At 36.3% G+C, this 26,268-nt stretch overlaps 1 protein-coding gene across 1 annotated transcript; it reads left to right on the plus strand.

Moving 5' to 3' along the window:
* The first annotated feature begins 9,499 nt into the window (after positions 1–9,499).
* Positions 9,500–14,720, plus strand: LOC104587561 (uncharacterized). Its single transcript, XM_010245224.3, has 4 exons — positions 9,500–10,714; positions 10,840–12,183; positions 13,881–13,998; positions 14,305–14,720. The coding sequence occupies exons 1-4, from the start codon at positions 9,959–9,961 to the stop codon at positions 14,529–14,531; spliced, it is 2,445 nt and encodes an 814-aa protein (XP_010243526.1). The 5' UTR covers positions 9,500–9,958; the 3' UTR covers positions 14,532–14,720.
* The last annotated feature ends 11,548 nt before the right edge of the window (positions 14,721–26,268 follow it).

The following is a 26,268-nucleotide window of genomic DNA, read 5'->3' on the forward strand; positions in this document are numbered from 1 at the left end:
TATAGAAAATAAATAAATAGATAATAATTTAAAGAAAAGGTGAATGATTGTGTGTGATGGTGTTGCATAGAGATATCCATAAAACAGTCATCTTCCATCAACATGTGGCTTGTCACATGGCCATTGGATATTCCAACATGTTGAGGATCAAACGAGGGCCTATGGCCACTCAACCATCAAATTCGTACTCTATCTTTAGAGTCAGTGGTGCTATGTTTCTGCTTGGGTTCAAGGTTGCAATCAAACAAGTGAGAGGAGGGTTATTTAAAGGAAGAAGAAGAAGAAAGAGAGGGAGCGAATAGGGCGAGTTAGATCATCCGTGATCTAGTTCACCAAGGAATTCCAAGGCTTGAGATGGTGGTGTAGGCATTGGTGGTCACGGGCGAATAGGTGGCCAATGTAGTTGCAATCCATCCTACTAGGTCCATCTGGTGTCACTACAGCAAAGCCATTGTCAAGTCTAGTGGAGTTAAGGTTAGGGCATCAACGGCAATGGTGGCCACCACCGTTGTCCTTGCCATCATTGTTAGAGGGGGCGAGTAGGAAAAGCATTGCAAAGCATGGGGGATGACTCTGATGTTCTTGTGAAGAGAAGGGAATTTGAGCCACTTGATTTCCATAGACCTATCTTGGTTTACACTAGGAACCATGATTTTGAAGTTTTTCTTCAACCCACTCCTCAATCCTAGTGCAACGACTTGGTTTTCCTCAACAATGCAATGCTTCGGCCATGACTTAAAGTAGAGGCTTTTGTTAAAAGAACTTTATAGATGTTAGAGCAGAATTTCCTTTCCTTTTGGTGGTTATATAAGGGAGATAGGTATGCTAATTTTTTGTTGCCTACTATTACCTTCACTTCCAAGTTGTGATTAGCATTTCCCCTTCAATTATTTTTATCTTTTTTAACATGATTTCTATTTTTTTATTAATCGTTTTATTGTGTCTAAATTTTTTATTCTTAAAATATTTTATATTATTTCTTATTTTTATCAATATTTTTTATGTATCTTTTAATATTATTTATTAATCATTTTATTATTTTTAAAATTTTTATTTTATTATCTTTATTATTTTATGATATTTTCTATAATATATTAATATTTTAATCATTTTCATTTTTTTTAAACAATAGTTTGAAGAGTAAAAGATGAAAAGCAAATTTTCCATGGATTGCTTTTAGAGATTTTTTTTTTCTTTCGCTTTTCAGATTTCAAACTTCAGATTTCTTGAACTATTTAGGGGAAGAAAGTTTGGATTAGAAGTGGTTTGGTTTGGACCAAAGTATACTGCATCGGTAGTTAATATGCCTAGAAAAAATTTGTATCATAAGACTTTATTACAATTGACAAGCCTTTAGCATGTTAATTTGACAATAAACCTATTAATTCTTGGGCCGAAGCTTCAATTCTATACAAAATTGAGAGGATATAGTATAAGAGGATATTTTCATGTCAACTATGTTGTCCCTTTTTATATTTTCTCTCAAATAAACTCTCTTAATTAGTAGAAATTTCTGGTGAGGGTATTTGACAATGTTTTCAACTTGTCTTTAATCGGAATGGTTGAAGCGTTTATAGTGTTAATCCCATTTGAAAACTAAAAATTGACAAAAAAAACCATTAACCCATTTGATCTTGTTAATGGGTCACGAGTTATACACTACATGTATATCTAAATTTTTGGAGGCCTTAGCTTTGCATTTAATTATTTAATTGGGTTATTTTAGTTAATGTTTTGATATCTATACATTCTAAGGATCCCAAGTTGCTACTTTTGCCAAAGAAACCCTTTTAACCTCAAATCCTCATTTTTAGCATTTCTTCATTTATAAAATAAAAAATATAAAAGTTAGAATAAAATAAAAAATAAGTCAGTTTAGCCCATAGTGGACCGACTTCATGCCGTGTCAATGGCCCATGGGTCGTGCTTGTATGATCCACCTTGTCATGTCATGCTATGCTAGCCTGTAGGCTTCAAAATCCAAGCCCGAAATAGTCCACTCTAAGAAATAGGCATCTCGGTCCAGCCATTACTATTCCCTCAGTTATCTCCAGCATCTGAAATCACATGCCGCTTTAAACATTCCAAATTTCCAAAACTACCCTTTTTCTAAGTGTTTGTGATAAACCTGATGATTAATAATAGTAAAATAGAGTAAAAGAAGTCACTTTTGTAGTAGCTCTATAGTAGTTATTGGTAATTTTACTACACATGGTAACGTGGTTAAGTAGCATCGGTTTTTGGAAAACCGATAATCAAAGCTGGTCAATTAACACTAACCACCAGTTTATTAGTTCATCAGTTTTTTGGTTTTTTATTTTTATAATATATATCATAAATAAATAAATATATATACATATTTATATATAATACATAAATATATATTTATTTATAAAATATAAATATATATATAATGTATAAATTTATGTATATCGGTCGATTCAATTAATCACGGGTCTTTTATATTAATTAACTGAAATCAAACCGATAATCAAAATTTTCAGCTTGATCCGGTTTTTTGGTTTTTTATGATCACCCTACTTAACAACATTTGAGTAGAGTGTATATTTTTGAGAGTTCAAAGCATTCAATTATCGCATTTAAAAGTTCAGTGTACACCTATATATCGCTATCCCAAAGTACATGGTAATTATTGTAATCTACCCAAAAGATAGGAATTATAGAGGTTTTAATAAGTTTTGTAAGATATTTTTACTTAATGGGTTACGTGGCAATTGTTTTTCTACCTAAAGTGGTGTCTCTCTTTGGACATTGTTGTGGAGATGAAGTACGTAGTGAATGACCGTGTATGATAGATTCACCTACATCGTCTTATTTGGTGGTCCAATCATGGTTTTTAAAATTGGATCGGGCCGGACGGTTAGATTGGAAAAACTGGGAATCGGTCATGTGACTGGTTCTATTTTTCATTAAAACCGAATTTTCTCTAAAAACCGTTAATTTTGGTCAGTAGATTTGGGCAATTAATCATTTGAACCGTTTGGATGGTTTTGACTATTTTTTATTTTTTTATCAGAATGGGTTGACTATTAAACCCGGTAACCGGACCCTTGACTGGTTCGGTCTCCGAATCAGTTTTAAAAACCATGGATCCAATTTATAATGTTAACTTTCAAGGACAACGATGTATTATTGTCTGTGTACGCTTAAATGAATCTCCAACAAAGTGCTCTAAATGGTCCAATAATCTTAAGCTATAAGCCGTTCGTATATGTCTGGAAGTATATATATGGGAGTGGACATATATAATGAAATCTTGAAAACCATTTTGTTTTGTTTTACATTTGAGTTAGGGGTAACAAGATTTATAATAATGGGTGGGTTTAAGAATAACCAATTCATCTAATTAATAGGGTGTTTGGTTCATGGGAGTTTATTCAATTAACGCTGCCACATGGGTGTCATTTCAGCAGTTCCCCTTTTTTGTTTTTCGTATGTATTTAGAATGGTAAAAGTGGACTTCGTTTTTTGTGCATGCTTACCACTTGGCAAAATTTTTTAAACTTTTCACAAATGGTTAGACACTTTTTTTACTGTTATGCTGATGTGGTGCCTAATGGCGCCTAATTGTCATAAATAGTTAATAATTATTATTATCTTTCTTAGTTTTACAAGCAAATAAAATACAAACATTGAATGAAAAAAATGTAAACGAAAACAAACACATACTTACTGATCAAGAATGGCATCTTGATTAATAGTTCAGCATTATAACCTCTCAAACCATCCAAGATATTTGTTAGAGTCATGCATCATTCATTGATTGTTTATTTTATTTGTTATTAAGCCCAAAAGTTACATTGTAGAGTATACAAATGATGAATGAGACTCATCATGGGAGTGAGTCTCTAAGTCTCTATACACACCCATGCTAATCCAATTGATTTTGATCTATCATATCCAGGATCTATTAGTCGCTATTAGTGAATAATTAAGATCACACAACTGCAAAGACTTTTTTCGCTTGGACATAAGGAATCCTAAAGGTCGTATCATGACCAGTCACTTCACTTGTGATTGACAAAATCTATATGTTGGGAAACTGAAAGTGATATTCTAGTTCTTAGGATTTCTAATAAAGAATTTATACCTTTAGATAAGAGGAGATTGTCCCAACCAAGCATTTGGTCTACATCAAGATTCTATCTAGAATCTCAATGAGAGTATGAATCATATTACAAGTCTATGGATAACACTGAGATGAATATGTAAGAAATCCTAATCAAATTGGAACTCTTAATTAGGATATAACCCTAGTTGTATTAGGACTCTTATATTCTGGTCCTAGATCACCCTGGGATGAGAATGGGAGGTCTTACACACACGGGAGCTCACAAGATAATTAAACCCATTTCTATTATGGACAAGAAGGAAAACTAAATTGGAAATTAGGGTCCTGTTTAGTGTATTTTTTTGGGAAAATCTTTTGGTAGTTCTGATAGTTAAAAGACGCATTAAACTTTTGTAAGAAGATCTGAGCAGCCCAAAGCACGTTTGGCAGATGCACGTCTTTCCGTGTATTTTTCCATGTGAGAATAAAATATGAAAGACACAAGAAACTTCATTTGGAGCTTCCCTAAATCAGCTCAAAATGGGCTTTTCGTGTCTTTTTGACGTTCCATCTTTTGGCAGTTAAATGAAAATACACCAAAAATCGGTCTTCCCGGTATGTAAACAGCCGAAAGACCACACAGAAAGATGCACCAATAGCAGCCTAAGGCTTGCTCTCTCATTTGCACAATCGCACTCTTCTTTTTGGCTCATAGTTTATGAAATATATCTTAATAAAATGGGCATATTACGGATTATTACACTATATTTTGTAGTAGTGACATAAGGTGATATTAAAAAAATCATAAGTTGATATTGAATTTTGAGGATGATTTGCTCTTTTACTCTTTCCGTTGTGGTGGATGTTTAGTTTTAAAGACCATGCTAAATCCTCGGTTAATTATGTTGAAGGTTCTTTCTATTTCTCCATGAACTACTGCATATGTAACGATGTTTCAAATAATGTTTTAACGTTCTAAAACTCTAATCCAATTATTTGAATATTTTGGCTTTGCACTTTTGTGATACGAGAAATGGTGAAGCAAATTCAAGAATTGGGAGCTCTTGGCAAGGCTTTTTGTCGATCTTCGAAAAAACCCATGTTTTGTCTTGTAGGAAGTACTTTCACTTGAAAAGAAAGAAAGAATCTCAATGGTTTGCTTTCATCTAGAGAGACATTTTACCTATTGTATTCCATTACCTTGCACACACACATACAGTCAAGAGTCGAAAGCCAATGGTGTAGATATAGATAAAAGATTCAAAGATGGATACAATCTTGATGCGAGAACTGGATTTCCTGACTATAATATCTATTTCATTAATAAGCAACAATAAGCTGCTTCACATGCTTCCACTAAGGTCTCTACGTGCTTGCTTTTCTGACAACTAAGAATACTACTTTTTCTATGTACAAACTTTTTTTTTTTTTTTTTTTTTTGTGAAAGGATGGAATTCCTTTCCATTCCCTTTGTTTAGTTCATGTAGTATTTATGTGTGAGCTGCATGTCAACTACATGTATCAGTAATGACGGAAAAATGACCCTCCATCCCTGATCATTGATGGAGATGGGTTCCGACCCGAATGGCCAAATCCTTAAGATTTTTAAATTATTTTTTTTAGAAATTTGATTTATATAAATAATAAGGAATATTTTTAAAATATAAAAATATTTTCAATATATTTTAATATATAATCTAAATAATACTATATATATATATATATAATTGGGGTGAGAATGGGGCAAGGAGTTCAATCCCCATCCCTAGTTGAATATCACTATCAATCTCCGTCTCCTAAGGCAATCTCTATCCTTGACCTTGATCCCATTAGGTCGGGGAAGCCAGGTACTTGGCGAGGATAGGAAAAATTTCCATCCCTACCTCAAACTCAATGGTAAATTAATAAAATATCCCCTACATTTAATGCTAATTTCTAAAATATCTTTGAGTTTCACCTAAATTCCTAAAACCCTAGGATGATATAATTCTATTTCTAAAATACTCCCAAATCATCATATCCAATTCCAAAAACACCCCTAGATTCCTATAATCCTATTTCTAAAATACCCCCAAATTAGATGTATTTTTAGGTCGTTGCCTTAGGACAGAGAAAATTTAAGGTTTGCCTGTCTCCAAGGAGTGTGCTCTGCCCCAAACTCGCCCTACCACCAGGAATAGTGTAGTGGTAGAGTATCTTAGCTATGGAGCATGGATGGAGCGGGGGTGCCCAGTCCAATTGTCAATCATACTTTAGATAACTACTAGCGGGAACCCGTGCGATGCACAGGATTTGTTAAGTTAAAGATAAACAATAGAAACATGTAAGAGTATACAATTGTTTTAGATAATAGTTAATAATCATTTATATTTTATATATTACTTTTAATATTTTTTTATAATACAAAATAATAATAATTAATTTTAGATAGGGTTGTTTATCAAACTTAGCCCCCCTAGAGATGGGGAAATTTTCATTTCTATTCGCAGGAATGGTGCGGGAACGAGGAGATCATTCCCTGCCCCACATGGACCTCGATTCCCGCACCATGGGATCCTTGCTAATATAGATGTATATATATGCATATGTTTATATTTGTATACATGTACAAGACATATGTTGATCTTTTTAAAAATATGGTTGAATATATTTGAATCTTTCTAATAAGATTGAAATTTTAATTATTTTATTTTTATTTTTGAAATAAAATAAAAACAAAAACATAATGGTTGACATTATAAAGAGTCATGGGGAGTGGGGATCCCTATGGAGACGGGGATGGGGATAACTTTGTCCTCGTTAGTAGGGATGGGGACAGGGAACGTGGATGGGGATTTTCATGGGGACGAGGATGGGGAGAGGCTCATCGTCTCTACCCCGCCCGGTTGCCATTCCGAATGAAACTAATGAAGCTAACCAACCCAATTTCTAGTATTTCCAGTCGGCTTTGGTTCCACAATTTCCCAACTCAGGGTTAGATTTGTTTCACTTTGGTCATTTATTAACTGACTAAAATTGAACTATCTGACCATAGCTATATATCAATATTTTTATATTTTAAATCTAATATGTAAAATATTTAATGTTTTTATGTTATTTAAATTTTATTTCTTTAAAGTTATTATGTAATCTTAGATATTTTGTTACATAATTATTTAGCTACTTTTAATATTTTTATTTAAATAATTTTTATTTATGTTTTTAACATATTATTTAGTTATTAAATTCATTATACAATCTACATAATTAGAATTTATATTGTCATTACATAATTTCATTATGAATTTTATAAAAATATAAAATTATTAATAAAATGAATATTATTAAACCTAATATAATTATTTTTTTGTGTTTTTTATAAATACTTTAAAGTTATTAACATAATTTCATTATAATATTTAAATAATTATTAAATGTTTTAATTGAAACTTTCTTTAGATAGATATAGATGAAAAGTGGGGGAGAGGATAAATAGGAATTAGAGATAATTTAGGAGATAAAATAGGAATTAGGGAGAGATAGAGATAATTTAGGAGAAAGTGGGGGATAGTTAGTTTCCTAATAAAAAGGAGAGTAAAAAATGAGATAAGCCATGTTAGGTGGCAACTCTTAGGCTATGTTTGGTTTAAAGAAAAAAGTAGGGAAAAAAAAGGAAAGAGAGGAAACCTTTACAAATCTTGTGTAGATTTTCCTACCTTTCCTTTCATTTCCCTACCTTTTTCCTTCAAACCAAACATGGCCTTAGTGCTTCTAGAGGGAATCTTGTATCCCCTCTAGAATTGCTCCGTTTGGGCAACGGAGAAAAGAGAGGACTGCTAACATAGCAAGCTCTACTTTAGTATGTATATATATATATATATATATATATATATATATATATATATATATTTATTAAGGATATTTATTAATAATCACTATTAATTATTAACAAAATCCTCTCTTGACATTTGGTGTAAAATTATTATAATGCCAGTATTAATTATTAAATCAATTTAATTACCTTATCACCATATTGCCCTTACTAAGGCTTCAATTGGACTAAGAATTGCTCCACCCAGTCTAAATGTCCAATAACTCCTTTTGCTTCAAAATTGTAACAAAAAATCTCTTCAAATTTACATCACAAGGGTCACAGGTTGGGTTCAAGAATCGTGTATTTTTAAGCTGGGTCAGATCGAATTCAGGTTGGAGTGTTGGAGGGTCGGGTTAGGGTTGAGGTAAACCTCTACCGAACCCGATCCATTGATATCTACCTGAATGGCGAATCAGCCTTATCAAATATATTTTTATGATTAAAATGCTCTTAAACACCCAACTACCTTATCTAATTGTTGATTGTGCTATTTGAAAGTACTCGAAATAAGCTGCAAAATGGTTTTGGGGTTGAATAATAATAAGGATATTTCTGAAATATTGAAAGATAGATTGAATATATCAAAGGGTAATTGGCAATCTACTAACACTCGTTAGTCGTTTCGTTTAACGTCAAATTATTGGGGTTCGTTGGAAGTTTTGAAAAGTTACGAAAAATTTAAGAGAAATGACTAATTTTAGACAATTTCCCATAAAAAAAAAGGCTATTTCTAGTTATCTTTGGAAAACATGAAAGATCTTTTGAAAAGATTTGCCAAACAGTCCCTTTAAATTCTATTCAGGCCCATCCCTTGCTATTTTAGCCCTTTAGGGCCAGTTTGGGTTGGGCTTCCGAAACCCAAATGACTTTTGTAGCAAAGGACAGCTACGGTGGCCCTATTTGAGACAACAGGTGGAAACTTTCTTTCTTCCATCACTCAACCGTACGTTTTCATTATAAAGATTGAATCACTGTCCATACCATCTATAGTTTGGTAGTACGGTAAGCACAAGATAGATTCCCTTAAATTTCAGTATAATTTGGTAATTGAATAATATAATTAATTGAAATATAAAGACAATATCAAAATGGAATATTTAACAAAAATGGCATTTCCGTAAAAACCCCGCAAAGTAACGGCCTTTATGCTGACGTAAGCTTTGATTTCTTCTTCGAGAGTTGCTAGAAATAATAACTGTTCACTCCCGGGTAAAATCTCTCCCTCTCCGAAATTACTGGAAAAATGGAAAAGTGGAGACCAGTTTGTAACCTCAGATGCCGTATTTGGATTTAAAGGACAAAAATTTCCTCCTTTAATGTTCAAATTCCCAATCTACCCAGACTCTCCCTGTTGTTGCTGTGGTCATACATGGTGCTATTTTCGTCTTTTCAAAAAATTGCGACTCTAAAATATCCGCTCTCATTTAAAATCTTCCTCTCGAGCGGAAAACCACCGGTCTTGAAGGCATCGACCATCATCATCAGCCCTCGAATTTTCATCCGATGGTCGTGGTAAGTCGGTGTTCGGGTACAAGCGTTTTATTTTTCCTTAAAACCCTAGATAGTTCGTACGTGCAGCCCAGCACAGCAGCCTCTGTGAGTCCTCCTCTGTCTCACTCCCTGCAGCAAGAAATACGTGAATCGTCTTTTAACTGTTCGTATTCGATAGATTTGTTGAGGAGGAAACCGGAGATTGAAGAGGATGATCGAAATTGATAGGTTTTGATGTTTTGGTCTGCCATGAGAGGGGAAGAAGAGGTCTCAGGGTCAGGGGTGGATGTTTGAGTTTTTTTAGATGCTTTAATGGCGGAAATTTCAGGTAATCTTCTTGGGTATTGTTGATTTTTGGTTCTTTTTTGTTTTGTGTGGTGGGTCTTGGGAGAAGAGTGCCGGAGTGTTGAAAAAGTTGAATCTTGGGTTGATGGTTTGGTGTTGCTGGGATCAGGGGAATCAGGGGAGTATGTTTAGAAGTATCTGAATCTGTGTTCCATAGAGTTGATTTGGGGGTTCGCTTTATCAGGAGCCTTCCGCCCATGCCTTCCGTCGGTATGAGGAGGTCCACCAGGGTTTTTGTGCCGAAATCGATTGTGAAGGATGATGGGGCCAGGGTCCTACGGTCGGGGAAGCGGTTGTGGTCGGAATCCGAGAAGCCGAAGCTGGGCAGGGGCTCGGAAGGGGACGAGTGGTTCCGGCTACTGGATAATTCCGGCGATGCGGACGACGTTGCATGCTGCAAGGACAATGGCTGGCGCGAGGTTGTTCAAAGCAGTGGGGCGACTGCAATGGCTTTGTCCGGCGATATGGGGCCGGTGGAGTCTGTTGGTGCAGTCTCTGCAGTTCCGATTGTTGACGAGAGTGTAGATAGGATGTACGGGGTTGTTTACTATCGAAAGCGCCGGAGATTGGACATGGGCAGAGCAGAGAAGCTCTCCGGCGACCGAATGTACGGGATTTCCTTCGTCCGGAAGCAACGAAGAAAGAGGTCGAAGGTGTCCTTAACTGGTTCATCGAGATTATCACATAATTCTACGAAGTACGTTCTGGCGGGAAATCTTGCTCCACATGTACATTCGCGGCAAGTGTCGTCACTAGATGGGTTTCTCCGTCAGGGATTGCTTTTGGTGGTTGTTGATTCCTCTTGCAGCAATTCTCGACAGTTTGCATGTTTTCTTTACTCGCTTCTGAGCTACATGATGCGGGCCAGGCTAGGACTGTCGAGGGTTGCTGCATTTATGTGCTTGAAGCCAATTGCCACAGTATTTTCTCGTCGAGGCATCCATTTCTTGCATGTAAGCAGGCTTCATGGTTGCCGGAATAAATGCATTTCTGCTTTCTGTTTTTGTAATTATTGTTTATGGTTAGATTTCATTCATCTCGTTGTCTCACTGTAGTTTCTATCTTTTTCTGTTTTCAGGCTCTTTATGGCAGAAATGGATGGAATAATGGTCTGTCTTCGTTTGGGTTATGCAAAATTTTTGGGGCTCAACAGTTTATACCTCTGTTCTCTGTTGATTTTTCTGCAATTCCATTCCCCTTTATGTCTTTGCATTCCAAAATGTTTCTTAGATCTGCTTATCTTCCCGATGTTCTTCTTCAATATGTGATGCATTTCTGCACAAACCCACGAAGGTTTATTGAAGAAAAGAAGTCTCATTCGTTCAATCGTGCCGAGATAGATCTTGATACCAGCAAAATTGTGGACCCAAAAAATACTTCTACACAGAGAAGTGAGGTGGATCCCATTGTTAGAGCTCCTGTGTCATCTTGCCGTAGTGTATCGAGTAGATACAGGGTGAGTAATCGTGTCGCTCATAAGAGGAGGAGTAGTCTGAGAGCAAGAGCTAAAAATTCGTCACTGGTGGATCTGCACGATTCTTCTAGTGGCGTAGGTGCAGATTTACTTAGCATCAGAGATGATTACACTTCGTTGTCTTCTCCCATGTACAGTCGCAAACAGAGGAGGCCTCTAGGAGAAAATATCAAGGAACTGAAATCTACCTTGGAAGAAGTTAGGCAGAACATGGATTCCATTGTTTGTAGTGCCAATGTCTTGGTTATTGAATCAGATAAATGCTATAGGCACGAAGGGGCTAAGGTTACATTAGAGTGCTCAACGCCCAACAAATGGTTATTAGTTGTTAAGACACAAGGATCGTTGAGATATTTCCACAAAGCACAGAAAGTGATGAGACCCAGCACTTCTAATCGTTTCACCCAGGCCATGATTTGGGCAGGAGAAAATGGCTGGAAACTAGAATTTTCTGATAGAAGAGATTGGTTTATATTCAAAGAACTTTACAAGGAATGCTATGATCGGAATGTCCAGGCTGGTTCTGTTAAGACTATCCCTGTGCCTGGGGTACTTGAAGTTGAAGGGTATGAGGACGACAAGTATGTGCCCTTTGTGCGAGGTGATACTTACATCACAACAGATGATCTTGAAGTAACAAGAGCTTTGACAAAGAAGGTTCCAAATTATGACATTGAGTCTGATGATGAGAAGTGGCTAAATGAACTTAACAGAGATTTTTGTGATGGAGAGGATGGTAGTACTGACTGTATCTCGGTAGAGAATTTTGAGAAAATAGTTGATGCATTTGAAAAGGCTGCGTATTGTAGTCCAGATGATATCTCTGATGAGAACAAAAATGTTGACCTCTGTTCATCTTTGGGGAGGAGGGACATGTTGGCAAGAGTTCATGATTACTGGCTCAAAAAGAGGAAGCAGAGACGTTCAGCCTTGCTTAGGGTTTTCCAGGTATAAGTGCCATACTGTTTAACTTTGGTTGCATATGTACAACTTTTTTCCATCTTGTTTTGGTATGTTCACATGATATGGGGGCTTTTGTTATTAAACTGTGGTCAGCAGCTTTCTTTTCCTTTGGTGGTTGAGGCTGTGGAAATCAAGAATTGATAAAAACCATTGTCTCTGTATTTTATACTTGTGAATCATGATTGAACTTATATTACTGGTTATATTCAATGTTTTAAAAGGTGTGGGAGGCTTATGCATAGAGGCGCGCCTCTAGGCGAGGTGCCCGCAAAACGCCATGAGGGTATGCCAGAGGTGCTGACACCTCTGAGGCTTACACATCCTTGTGTTCGGGAGGCTTATGCCTCGTATGTTCTGAACTATGCCTCATGCCTCTAGGTAGTGAATGCCTCACGTTGCCTTTGCGTTTTAAAACATTGGTTATATCTTTCAGGAAGCCTATTTTCTTGGAATTTTCTTCATTTGAAGTCTTCCCTTCTCTTGTACCTTGTAACTCATACAGAATGTTCCAAGTTGCTGGTGTTTCTTTGTTTTTCTGATCATTTCTTTGTGGCTTGAATCTTCTTTTGGTGTATTGTACATTGAACATATGGATGCATTTTTTTTTTCATTCTTTCTGGGCAAATAACAAGTATGAGTTACGCAATGTGAATGGAGCTCATGCTTTACAAGTTTCCATCATATTATCAGTTATAGCATGAAGATTGTGTACTGTGAGAAAACAAAAGAAACTGAATGTTCAATGAGAAAATTTGAATTTCATTGGTAAAAAATTGATGTCATCAAAATATCAGGTTTTTAATGAAGTATCATTAAATGACAGAGTGAGTTTTCAAAAGATGAACTTTGAGCTAAATTTGGCATTTTGCTGGCCGCCCAACCTTTTGCGTTCTTAGATATTGTGAATAAGCACAGAAGTTGTTCCTGTGGTGATTGCTCACCTTTTATTTTAAGGAAATTTATGGTTTACTCCCCCTCACATATTTTTATTGGTTTCCTGATGTATTATTCCCAAACCCCCACCTATGCTACAGTACTCCCTTGAATTGTGATAGATTCCCCCACCTGACAGTGACACTGCACCTAGCTGTACAAACCCATAAAAATTTATGAGGTGGAGGAATTTATAAAAACCCCATTTTAATACTAGCCATTATTAATGTTTCTCTGATTTCAAGTCCGCTGGAAATTTCAATTCCATGTGTCTCAGATTGTGGACTGTACACTCATGTGACCCTGCATATTTTTTTCTCTACCCATGTTTCCTCTGGTAAAACATCATAAATCTCGAATCCAAATTAAGGGTCGACTGCTAGTTTGAACTCATTTGGCAGCATAAATATGATTTGAGTGCCAATGTTTTCACAGGAGTGAATGAGAATAGGCTCATAGGATGTATGGAATGCCCTGTTCAGGTTAGAGAGGAAAATAAAATCAGAGAACAAGATCTGGAAAATATCTGGGTGTGTCGATGGCCAAGTGTTAATTTTTTTTTTTTTTCTGATTTTAATAACTTGAAACCATATTCTTGATGTGACAGCCCTGTGGTTCATTATTATTACTGTGGCAAGTTTATGTGCTTTCTGGATATGATGGGTGTTAACTTTGGTGTATCATGAATTTGGATATATGGTTGTTAGGCATCTGATTCTTATGCTGAATTATGATCCTTTCTGATACAGTTTCAATCGCCAAGGAGAGCCCAAGTGGTTCCAAAGCCCCTTATCCGTAAGAAAAGATCATTCAAGCGACAGGCTAGTAAACAATTTGGAAGAGGAAAGCAGCCAAGTTATTTACAAGGTAAATTTCTGATGACCAAATTTGTAATTTATTTGCTACTTGACCACAGAAAAAGGGAAGAAATAAAATCTGGAGCTCCATTTGCATAAGATTTTCTATGCAATGTTTGTAAAATACCCACAGATAGTGCTGCTTGGGTTTGGTAAACAATGAAATAATCAAACATATGCAATTTGCCTGATTTGCATATCCAGTGTTTGTGTTTCTGGTCAATAGGTGGTTGAAGAACATGCATTGATACATATTGGTGAACACAAACGAGCATTTATTTGTGTCTGACTCAACTCAATTTATGTTGATCTACAGCCTTAGCTGCAGAACATGATACCATGGCGGCCATTCGCAGAGTCCACGAAGCAGAAGGCTCTGCAAGAAGATCATTGGAGGTTGCAGTAGCGAAGCGCCAAAAAGCGCAGATGCTCATGGATATTGCTGACTTGGCTGTATACAAAGCAACTGTTGCCCTGAAGATAGCTGATACTGCCCGGATAGCTGAACCCCAGGATGCTGCAGTGTCGTCTTTCCTTGGTTGATCATGGGAAGCATGTTCCTCAGTAGGGTGAAAGAGTGATATGGTGTATTTGATTCAAAAAGAATTCATGTAATTTTGTACATAGGATCTGTAATATTATCACAACACCAAACCTGTAAAACATGAATTTTGTTGTTTGCCAAGGAAAAGAAGAAATACAGCCAGTTGAAGGCCTCTCTGTATAAACAAAGAGCAAAAGCAATCTGGAAATCCTTGCGCATTGGCGTATGCAGCTCGCAGGAGATGAGCATTCCAAGTTTTAACCAGTCTCCGACATGTCGGTGCAACTCTCAACGTGCTTGTCTTGTCATCGAACGCCACAGAACTTGAAATTTTGATTTGAGCCGAGTCATCGACTTGAATGAACTTATCGTTTGCTCGAGTGTGCGGGGATTGCACAAATTCGGACCTTCTGCAGTTGGTGTGTGTGCATGCCTGCATGGATGTCGGTTCTAGACTTGGGGCTGTCAACAGAATCTGGAATTCTAATTGACACATCATCATTATTATTTTGGATTTGGATGTTACAACTTACGACTTGCATCTGATGAATAATTGGATTTAAAATCAAATTAAGAGGTCTCATTTGTGAGGGTTTTTAATGTTTGGGTTTGAGTTATTACACAGAAGCCCTTTATATTGAACATCAGTCCCAATCAGGTAGATACTCATAGTGATCATCAAGCAGAAATTTTTTTGACACCTATTCTTTAAAATACCTCTACCTCTAGCCTATCCTTAAAAATAAATTGAAAACAATTTTTACTACAATTGACAAAACATTTATTAAGTGTTTGTTGAATATACTTACAATGCTTTTCCTATTAGGCTCCACTTTGTGGGAAGTTACTAATATGCACTTATCCAAGTATTTATTTTTTTGGAAATATTTATCAGACAAATACATTATTTTGATATTCTTTTATTTTTTAGGTAAATAAGATAGTGATCATTTTTAGTCATAAAAAAGCCATTATAGAAAACTATCAAAGTATTGTCAACTTTTTCTCACGTTCAAAAATTAATTACCCATTTGGGAGATAGGTAGGTAAAATATTTTTTTTTTTATGACCCACATAAATGTGGAAAAAGAATATGAGTAACTTGATAAATGGGAATTTCCTCCCTCTCAAAATCCAGAAAAACAAAGGGCCCTTAAATCTAAACTCAAATATCCCTGTTCTGTACTGGCATTCCAAATATTGATGTGGGATTTTTGGATTTTCACCGTGAAGTAGCTCATGTTTATTATTCTTGTACCAGATAAACTACTCAGAGTATCTTCATGTTGTAGTTACTCAACTAACACTCGGAATGTTGATGTGGGATTTCTGCATTTTCAACGTGCTACTGTTTCGGATAAGCTACTCAGAGTCGGAGTAGTTTCATGTTTTAGCTTTTAGGTACTCAACTGGCATTCTAAATGTTGATGTGGGTTTTCCGAATTTTCATCTGTTTCCACTCTTAATTCACCGTTAATGTTTACCATTTTATACAGAAAAGAGGTTTAAAAAAGGGGTAAGATATAAAAACCTCCAAAAGTTTCTGACAATCATAAAAACCTCTCTTATATCTTCACTTCAACAAATACCTCCATTGTAATTTAACAATCATGCAGTTATCTCTCTTCTGATGCAGTGCATTTTTTCTTCGAAATGCTAATTCTATCTCCATCTCCATTGAGGTATGAATATATCACGAGAATACCTTTAACCTGTATGAATTATCTCGATCAGACTTCTCTCCCAGTTCTGTTTAAACTTTAAACTTCTCCACCCCTGAAACATATGGTTTGTATGATAGATGAAGTTCCCACTGAAATCTCCGACGAACTATCTACATTCTCTGAACTTTCTGGTGGGTGAACCTTACCTGCTTTCTCCCGTGGACGAACGTTACCCGCATTTGCATTCTCAACCATGAGAACAACACAAAACCTAAGAAATGAATCAAATGATGTAAACTCCAAGCAAGTAGAGGCTGGGTACCATCTTGTTTCACTACCCATACACTTCCCAACCTCATGGAAATTCAAAACACAAGTTAACTTGATCGATCCTCGAGCATTTTACAAACTACTGTAGAGGTTTGCATCTTACAGTAAGATTAGTTCAATGGTTGATCATTAGTCTCTTAGCTTGGTACCCAACTCTGCTACCATAGTGGGTGCATACCTAGGTGAGAGACTACTAAAGATTAACAGATTGCCAACTTGAAACATAGCATCCAACCCAAAAGACTATTCCTATTAACGGTTAGCTCATCTACAGATCATAGATCCACCTCACATCAATCACATGGCTGAGTTAAACAAGATGGAAAAGTGTAAAATTGGTAACTTGGAAAAACAAATGCGTTATATCAGTGAAGGAGTTGCATGATTTTTCAAAACTACAAGGGAGATGAGGGTTAAAATAAAAATAAAAATAAAAATACAGGAGATTTATTTATGATTGTCAGAAATCTAGGGGGGAGATTTTTATATATTGCCCTATAAAATATAAAATGAAAGCCCCTTAGACACATTTCAAATTAACAATTCAATGTTGATGTTATAAGACCAATGTCAGCAAAATGAATTATTTATGAGAAGTACGGAAAGCAAAACTTTTGGAGGCCGTTTTGGTTGTTGGCACCGTATTTGGCTAAGCAATGTTCTTCAAACCAACTTCAAGTTTGATTATAGTATAATGATTCCATCTTTATTGTTTGTTTTCGTTTTTCTATGTTGCCTAGGCGTTATTACTTTATTCAAATCTAGAAAGATGGTTTGACCCCCCCACCCATGCTACTCTATTTGAAAAATCAGAAAAAAAAAAAAATGCCCTAGCTTAGTCTTATAAAGGGTCTCTTTTAGGTAGGGACCGTAGGGTTAACTACCTTACACCTTCCCTAGGGTTTACGTCAAATACTAAGACCTTTTTTATATGTATAAACAAACCATATCCTTTTTTTTTTCTTTTTTGTGATTTTAAGAAGAAAGTACACGTGAGGTCCATGACCATACTCTTGTGGTGTCAATTGGAGTGGATTTGGTTCAATCCGGTTCTGTCTAATATCAATCCATTACAAATAGACTTTGATTCAATCCAGTCCAATGAATATTTTGGATCATTTTAGACCGGTCTCCAGAGACTGTCCAGTCTATTCAAATTACCATTAATTTAGATTCGTTTCAACTCAAACCTGGTCCATTGACATATCAATGGACCAGATATTGGCTCAATCTAATATAAATTTATTATGGACAGACCAGGTCCAATCCAATATGTCATATTGGTCCGTCCAGTCCATCCAAATTCAATATGTCTTATTGGTCCATCCAATCCATCCAAATGGATTTTGGTTTGGACGGAGTCCAACCCAAAACTGGTCCATTGACAACCCTGCTCCTGGGAGCCTGCAGCTCTATGGATTTGATCCTACGTCTCCTAATTTCTGATTCAGCCATTAAGAAGCCCAGAACCTTCTTAAAAATTTATTTACTAAAATTTAAAGCGACAAGTTTTTCAGTTCACTACTCATTTTAGCTGTAATCAAATGGCCCTATGTCTAAAATTTTTAACGTGTTGGGCGGACCTAGCCCAAGCCCAAAATTTTACATGGGCTGGGCTTGGATTTTCGGTCTTCTGGTTAGATTCGGGCTCAAGTAGTCTTTTTTTTTTGGATCGGGCCCAGGCTTTGTACTTAGATAACTCGAACCTAGCCTGGTTATACACATTTACACACACACACACACACACACACATATATATATATATATATATATACATACATATTACACATTTGTATATATATTTACATAAATGTATATATAATTTTAGAGCGAATTTAATGACCAACCTGAGCCCAACCCAAGTGTACCCAAATTATAGTGCAGGTTGGGCTTGGGTTGGGAAGATCAGACTTGACTTTGGGTTCGGTCCGGGCTCGGGCCTTAATCTCAAATTCTAAAGTCAGGCCTGAGTTGACCATAACCCCAACCTAACCCGTCTGACTTGCACCCCTACAATTACCTTAACTATTCACACGAGTAAACTAAAGGAAAAATCTTTTAAACTATTCCTAAATTTAACAAAATAGACTAAATCTACCCTTATTATTTACAAAATCTCTTAAAATACCCTTAAGTTATTTTGGTTTAAAGGAAAAAGTAGTGAAAGAAGGGGAAAGGTAGAGAAACCTTTTACAAACCTTGTATGGGTTTCTTACCTTTCCTTTCCTTTACCTACTTTTTCCTTCAAACCAAATACAGTTTTAAGTTTTTTTTTGACAATTGACAGGCCAAATATTGACAAAAATATTAAAATATCTATTTTATCCTTTATTATTCCTCAAATTTACAAATGCATACCATGCCTTTTCTAACGACTCCCCATCCTCAATCTCTCTCTCCCTCTTTCTTCCTCGCCCCATCTCTCAGTCACTACAACCCTACAAAGTACAAACGACCAACATATTTATAATATTACTTTTTTTAGTTTTCGTTCTATACAAGGTTTCTCTGATATCCAACCATATTTCACATTTCAGATTCAAATAGCAAATTGTGTCATCCATCTATCGAAATTCAAAGGCACCGACGTGCTCCCCAAGTCCAAACATGCATTATTTAATATTGACTATGTTAATAAGTGGCTTTAGAACCACTATAGTTATCGTCTTTGGTTGATCTCCAGGACCTCTCCATTTCTACATACTCTAATTGCTTGAAGAAATCCTTTGGACCTGGTAGAGGATTCAGCTATTGAACTCTTTGTCTGCAAGGAACAAGGCTATCAAGTTTCGTCCATTGTCATCGTCTCCAACATTGTTTTCAAGAGCAGTGTCCCTAAAATATTACCATCCCTCTCTACTTGTTTATGTTTTTCTGGTTTCATGGTCATCATTCATTTCTGCATCACTTGTGGTTCATCATTGTCATAGCCCCTGTTTATGGTATTCCATGCACGTTGAGAAAAAAACGAATAATAATCTTTCTTGATTCAGTGGTGCAACTTTGTACCCTGACAACTTTTCATGTCGATTTTGCTATGCAAGGTAAGAGTGTTAATTGGACGGAATTTGGTTCAATCTGATCTGATCCAATATGAGTCTATTACAAATGGATCAGGTCCAATCCAATTTGATAAATACTTTGAACTATTTTGGACGATTTCAAGTTTCAATCCAAACCTGGTCCATTGACACTTGTTTTCTTATATTCTATCAATGGACCAGATATTGGCTCAATCCAATCCACCCCAATATAAATCCATTACGGATGAATCAGATCCAGTCCAACCCCATTAACACTTTAGACCATTAAGTCTAGACTGATCCAATTCAATATTTGTTGGTCTATCCAATCGATCCAAATTGATGTTAATTTGGACAGATTCCAACCCAAAACCTGTCCATTGACAACCCTGAACAAGATGCATTCTCCAATTAACTAATGGGTTTCATTTCTAGGTGTGACAAACCCTTGATGATACCTATTATTCTTCTCCTACCCGATACCTTCTTGGGGGTTTCTCAATATTAGGTGGAGGAAGGATTGGAATTGTAGAGTCTCAGATAAACTTGTTTTGGAGCTCATCTGATCACTTGAAAATCAGAGATGGAGTGTCGTTGGGGGAAAAATTTCCACTTTTTTATCTTCTTTTTGGATTTGAGGGACTGGGTCTATTACAGGCGGTGGTTTCTTGGTTAGTTTTGATGACCGAACAAAGAAAGAATTGAAGAAGTTAAACACCCCACTGAATTAGTTTTGATGATCATTTCCAATCCAAACTGATGAAGGGAAATTTGGCCCGACCTCGCAATCGCCTGACACGTGGCAAAGGCAAACGACTCAGGACAGTAGAGCGCCCGAAGCGAACATCGAAAGCAAGTCCAAGCTCACTATTGAGCCCGAACTCCAGACCACTCTGCTAGGAGTCCGAGCTCCCTACCAAGAGTCTGAGCTCCCTACTGGGAATCCGAGCTCCCTATTAAGAGCGAGCTCCCTAATAAGAACCCGAGCTCCCTATTAAGAGCGAGCTCCCTATTAAGGGTCTGAGCTCCCTAATAAGAACCCGAGCTCCCTATTAAGAGCGAGCTCCCTAGTGAGTCCGAGCTCCTTATTAAGAGCGAACTCCCTACTGGGAGTCCGAGCCCCCTATTAAGAGCGAGCTCCCTACTGAGAACCCGAGCTCCCTGCAAGGAGCGCAAACTATACTGGGCCCCAAGCCTCACAAAGCCGTGACCCGAGCTGGCCCATGGCAGCTCGAAACACTCCCCAAACCGAACTCAAGACACCTCGCTCGCCACTCCGACACTTCGCTTCCGAAACACCAGGCTGACCAAATGTACTTGACACCAAGGACGTCCGTATCCAAGGGCGACGCACCTGACTGATTTGGGATCTGACGCCTAACAGCTGCACTTCAAACGGCCTCCTGCTACCGCCACCTGCAACCGTCATTACTAGCCGCAGAGACGGCTCCGACAAAAGGAGTAGTGGCGGTTCTGTCCGGCCAGAGGAAATGACATCCGAACTGGCAGGGATTCAGAAGTAATCATGCCCGATCTGATGGAAGCCTGGAAGTGAGTGCGCGAGGTGGTTATAAAAGGCTCCTACCCCCTAGGAACGAGGTATGCTAACTTTTGCGCTATCTGGTCTATCTTGCCTTTGAAAGACTAACTTGAGCTTCGGAGCTTCTCTTCTCCTTCCGTTTCAGGTCCCTGCCACTCAGTTCAGAGGCAAGATCGTTGACAGCTAAGATCGGCCGGATTGTGCATCATCACAAACCATTAACCCACAAGCGATTCTCACCAACCCAAACCATTGAGAAGGTGGAAGGGTTTTGAAAAGGGTGGAAGCAAAACGTTTTTGGGAAAAGATTGGGTGATAGAAAGTTGTGAACTTCAAGTTATGAGATGATTTTTATTTTCTTATGTTTATAAAATAAAACATATAAATAATTGGGGAATTCTCAACCACAAAAGCGCAAATTTGGATTTTAAAAAAGTTATAATAGTCATTGCAATCACATGCGGACGGAATGTGATGGCATCTTAGCGGTAGGATAGAGTTGGTCAATTGTCAAAAATACTTGGGTATTTTAAGAGGTTTTGCATAATAATAGGGGTAGCTTTAGTCCATTTTCTAAAACTTAAGAGTAGTTTGAGAGATTTCCCCTAAATAAAATATTATTCAACCTTTATATTATCTAGCTTTAGGTGTTTATTTGAAAGTGTATTCACAAGGCGTAGGGGTGTTCGATTGACACTACATGTGTCCTATGTAATGAGGAGGAATCTGTTCAGCATCTATTCCTTAGATGCCCAATTACTAGTAAACCTGATCATGGGCCAGGTTTTGAGGTCTGGATTTAGCAGGCCCATTCAAGTTTTGGCAATAACTAAGCCCGAACCCGGTCCATGAACAGGTCTAATTGCCGGTTGGTACTACATGTTGGGATTGTTACTAGTGATCGCCTTTCTATTTGCACATGTTATCATCTACATTGGACTTTCTTTAACTGGTTTTTTCTGCCAACTTTTCTCACTGATGTTGGGATTGTTAGTGGCCACAATGGAGCCTTCCTGTTTGCACATGCTATCAAAGTCCCAATATGTTTGCAAGTAAAAATTGAAGATTTGGCTCCATTTGGAAGGAGTATAGATACAAATATGTAGAGCACAAAACCTTGTATTTTGTATTAGTTTATATGTATTTGTATTATACATATTTGTATTTGTATTCCTTCCAAACTGAGCCTTTAACTCATCTTGAATCTCCTAAGTTTGTGAAGATCGTTAGCTACAAAATATTTGCACTGGAGGGGATGCTCTGGTAAGTATTAGATCTCCCCTGGAGGACTCTACTCGACCTCTTGGCATATATTCACACTCCCATCATGAATAAGGTAGCACACTTAGGCCATGTTTGGTTTGCTGTTGTGACCCTCATTTTTTCAATTCTTATCCATTTTGGGCAAGAATGAATAACATGAATGTTAGGTTACAAAATTCTTGTCATAGGATTTATTCTTTTTAGAATGAAAAATTAGACCATGGCACAAAAAATTATAGTAACCTACAACATAAAAGATAGTTGTGCCCATTCCAAAAAGTTCTGTAAGGTATTTGTTGCTGCCAAATAAAGAATCGATGGCAGTTTGGTGACTTTTAAGGTCAAATCAGTATGCCCAACTTGTAAACAGCCGAAAGACCACACAAAAGGACACACCAAATGAACCCTTAATAAATCTCCTGAATTGATAGACATAAGGGTAAAATGGGTATTCTCATGAACTAATACATTAAGCCAATGTTTTTTGACTGGGATAATGATGGATGGGAGCTAGAATTTTTCAAAAGTGAAAGAGAGGTTTTTGTTAAAATGAAAGTGCAGATGAGATTTTTATGATTGTCAAAAAGCTCAGGGGAGGTTTTTATATTTTACTCTGTACTCCTGTAGTATTTTAGTACACCAGGAGCGAAGTATAAGTTGTAAGCACATGGATTTGGGTCCCACGAACATTGCGCCGTAAACACTTGAATATTCAAGTATCCACAACGCATCGCAGCACAAACCTAGCCCCCTCAATACATGAACCTTTTTCTTCTTTTCCCTATCTTTTCCTACCTTTTTCTTCAAACAAAACATAACATTAAAGATGGCTTTCTATTTAGAAGAAAGTATCCTTTGCACCACATAATTTTCTATTTTGTTAAGACTTGGGAGGTCTTCCTCTCTAAATAAGGAAGACCCAATACGCCATCTGGAGAGCTTTCATCATTGGCATGAGCTTTGTCCTACTGTGACCTTAACCCTTTCTCAAACCCTCCATTAAAGCTTCCCAACGCCTCCTTAGTAAGTTACCATTAAGAACTGGTTTATTTCCAGAAGTATGGGAATGCAAATTCTGATTTGGTTTTTTTTTTTTTTTCAACTTGTGCTTTATTTTTATGTGTTCTCATTGAAGATGAAGTAAAATAAAACGTGAAGCAAAGAAAAGTATAACATGAAGTAAAAGTGAACCAAAATTTGTATTCTTCTCATTTTTACATTGAAGGCTCAGTTTGGAACGAGTACAAATGCATATGTATTTTTATGATGACAAAATTCTTTGTACTTGGCGTAAAAATAAAAGGATAGATGTCCTCCTACCTGAGGTATGGTTTTTAAAAATGAACCGGTGATTAAACCGGTCAGGGGTCCAGTTACTGGTTTGAACGGTCTGATCGTTTAACCTGAACAGCCGGTTCATTCTGACAAAAAATTAAAATATTGGAAAACGGTCAAAACCGTTCGAACAATTCGAACAATTGACCGACCAGTTCAACGGTTTGCTGACCAAAATCAACGGTTTTGAGGAAAAAACGGTTTTGGAGGAAAACGGAACTGATCAAGTGACCGGTTTCCAATTTTTCCAGTCTGACCATCCGGTCCAGTCCGATTTTAAAAACAGTGCATTGAAGTGATACGCTAGATTCCATGTCCGGTTTAAATTAAACAATCTAGTTGATTTAATGTTAGATTGTTTAAACAACCTTTGTATCCTTACCATAGTTCCTTGTCAGGGCTGTCCAACCACAAGGGCATATAATGTGGGTCAATACCCATACTAGATTTTGTGTGAAGACTCAGGCTCAGTTTTGAAGGAGTATAAATATAAATATGTACAGTATAAATACATATAAAATAATATAAAATGTAAGGTTTTCTATTCTATAAATTTGTATTACTCCTTACAAACTGAGCCTTAGTGTAGATTCACATAAAATTTAGGTCGGATGTTTTATTTTATTATTTTATATATAAACAGTTGTATATATTAAAATTTTAATTTCTTGTTTATCTTGTTAATTTATTTTAAAATTTTCATTATATTTTTCATTTTTTTAAATATGCCTCTCATAGCCCAGCCCACGACTTGACCTGGCCTGGCCTAGGCCCACCTGGGCTCATGCCTTGGGCCTCATCTTTTAAGTGTTCCAGGCCAGACAGGCACAACCCTCTTGGGCCCGTCTACTGGCATGGTCCGACCCACAAAGTTGTGCCATGTTGGCCTGGCATTGCATACTTTACACCTCTTGGATCTGTTGCATAGACATCATCAAATTGACACGTTGACATCCTCATGTTGGTCCAAAACCGCGACATGGTTGTATATGTGATTTGGGTCCAACCTATTTTATGCCACATGTTGCCGGACTAGGTTCCAATCGACCCCTTATCTATATGAATGGAAGTGCAGGAGAACCCAAGGGTGAAATTACCTAGCTTACAACAAATAGGAATGGCAACGGGGCAAGTTTAGGGCGGGGATCATATTTTTTGTTCTTGACCCCAATTTTGAAATAAATCCCCATTCCCAACCTTGATCCCAGTCGGTGATAAAAGTTGTCATCCATCCCTGATCCCCAACAGGGATGGGTTCTTTGTGGGGACTCGAATCCCCGAAATTTTTTAGTTAACTATATCTTTTGAAAAATAAATTTCCTTAAAATAAATAAAAATTTTAATATATAAACAATATTTTAAAAATATTTTAATATATATAATATAAATAATATCTTATATATAATAATATATATTTAATATATTTATGATCGGGGTTGGGTGGGGTAACCCCGACCCCGATCGGGGATCCCTATTAATCCCATCTTTGTCCTTGCCCCACCAAACAATCCCCACTAGGTCGGGGAAGTCAGATGTTCGTTGGGGATGGAGAAAATTGTCATTCCTAACAAATCAGTTTTAGTGACATTTTTTTTTTCTTTTCTATCATCTAAGTACACATCTGCGCAATTCACAACATAATGGTCCATATCGGTCGATACGTATTGTACCTTTAAGGGGTTGGCACGGGAAACGCTAGAAAATCATTTGTATCATTTCTTTTCATCGTGCCATCCACGTATCAGGGTTGATCGATGGATATAGTAAGATTTTTCTGTAGCCAAAAAACAAATTAAAAACTTTTAAGAAAAAAAAAGGCTTCTAACTCTCTCTCTATCTTAAAGCCTTATTTCTCTCCCAAGCTCACCAAATCATCCCTACACATTCTTTGGTTGTAAGATCTTTAAAAAACCCAAAAAGAACATCCGAGACTTACGATTTTTTATTTATTTTTCAACTTATTTGATAATATATTATTATATTTTGTATTTGTTTTTTGTTTTGATGCTTGAAAATGATTGTACATAGATTGATATACTCTCCTTGTGTTGATAATCCTATATGTTTTTTGTGCTTTAAATAGATCTATGTAATATTTTAAATAAAATCCAAAAATAAAATAAAATAACAAAAAAAAATTTCTATTTTTGGTGTAATCTACCCATAAAGACTAATTGTGTCATAGATCTGTGGGTGATCTACCATCTCCATATATCTATTGAAATTTCTATAAAATATTCATTTTTTGTAATTTTTAGAATAAAAAAAACATTTATTTTTTATTTTTTGTAAAAAAAAGAATATATATTTTTTAAGATTTTTTGTATTTTTAGAATAAAAATATTTATCTTTTATATTTTTTTTAATTCATAGATGCTATATCTATTGAAATTTCTTGTGAAATATTTATTTTTAATTTTTTTAATTATTAGAATACAAAATACTTATTTTTTTTTTATAATTTTTGGTGTGATCTAACAATAATATTTACCATGTTAATCTATGGATGATTTATCATATCCATAGAGCTATATTTTCTTACATTTTTAAATTTTGTTATAATTTTTGGAATAAAAAATAA

This window comes from Nelumbo nucifera, chromosome 5, assembly GCF_055504915.1.
Source record: "Nelumbo nucifera cultivar China Antique chromosome 5, China Antique-T2T, whole genome shotgun sequence".
NCBI lineage: Eukaryota > Viridiplantae > Streptophyta > Magnoliopsida > Proteales > Nelumbonaceae > Nelumbo > Nelumbo nucifera.

Excerpts from the sequence above, each read along its gene's own strand:
- LOC104587561 (XM_010245224.3), top strand. The coding sequence starts at position 9,959 with ATGCCTTCCGTCGGTATGAGGAGGTCCACCAGGGTTTTTGTGCCGAAA. Across the intron at positions 10,715-10,839 it reads GAGGCATCCATTTCTTGCAT|GCTCTTTATGGCAGAAATGG; the intron begins GTAAGCAGGCTT and ends TTCTGTTTTCAG. Across the intron at positions 13,999-14,304 it reads GCAGCCAAGTTATTTACAAG|CCTTAGCTGCAGAACATGAT; the intron begins GTAAATTTCTGA and ends GTTGATCTACAG.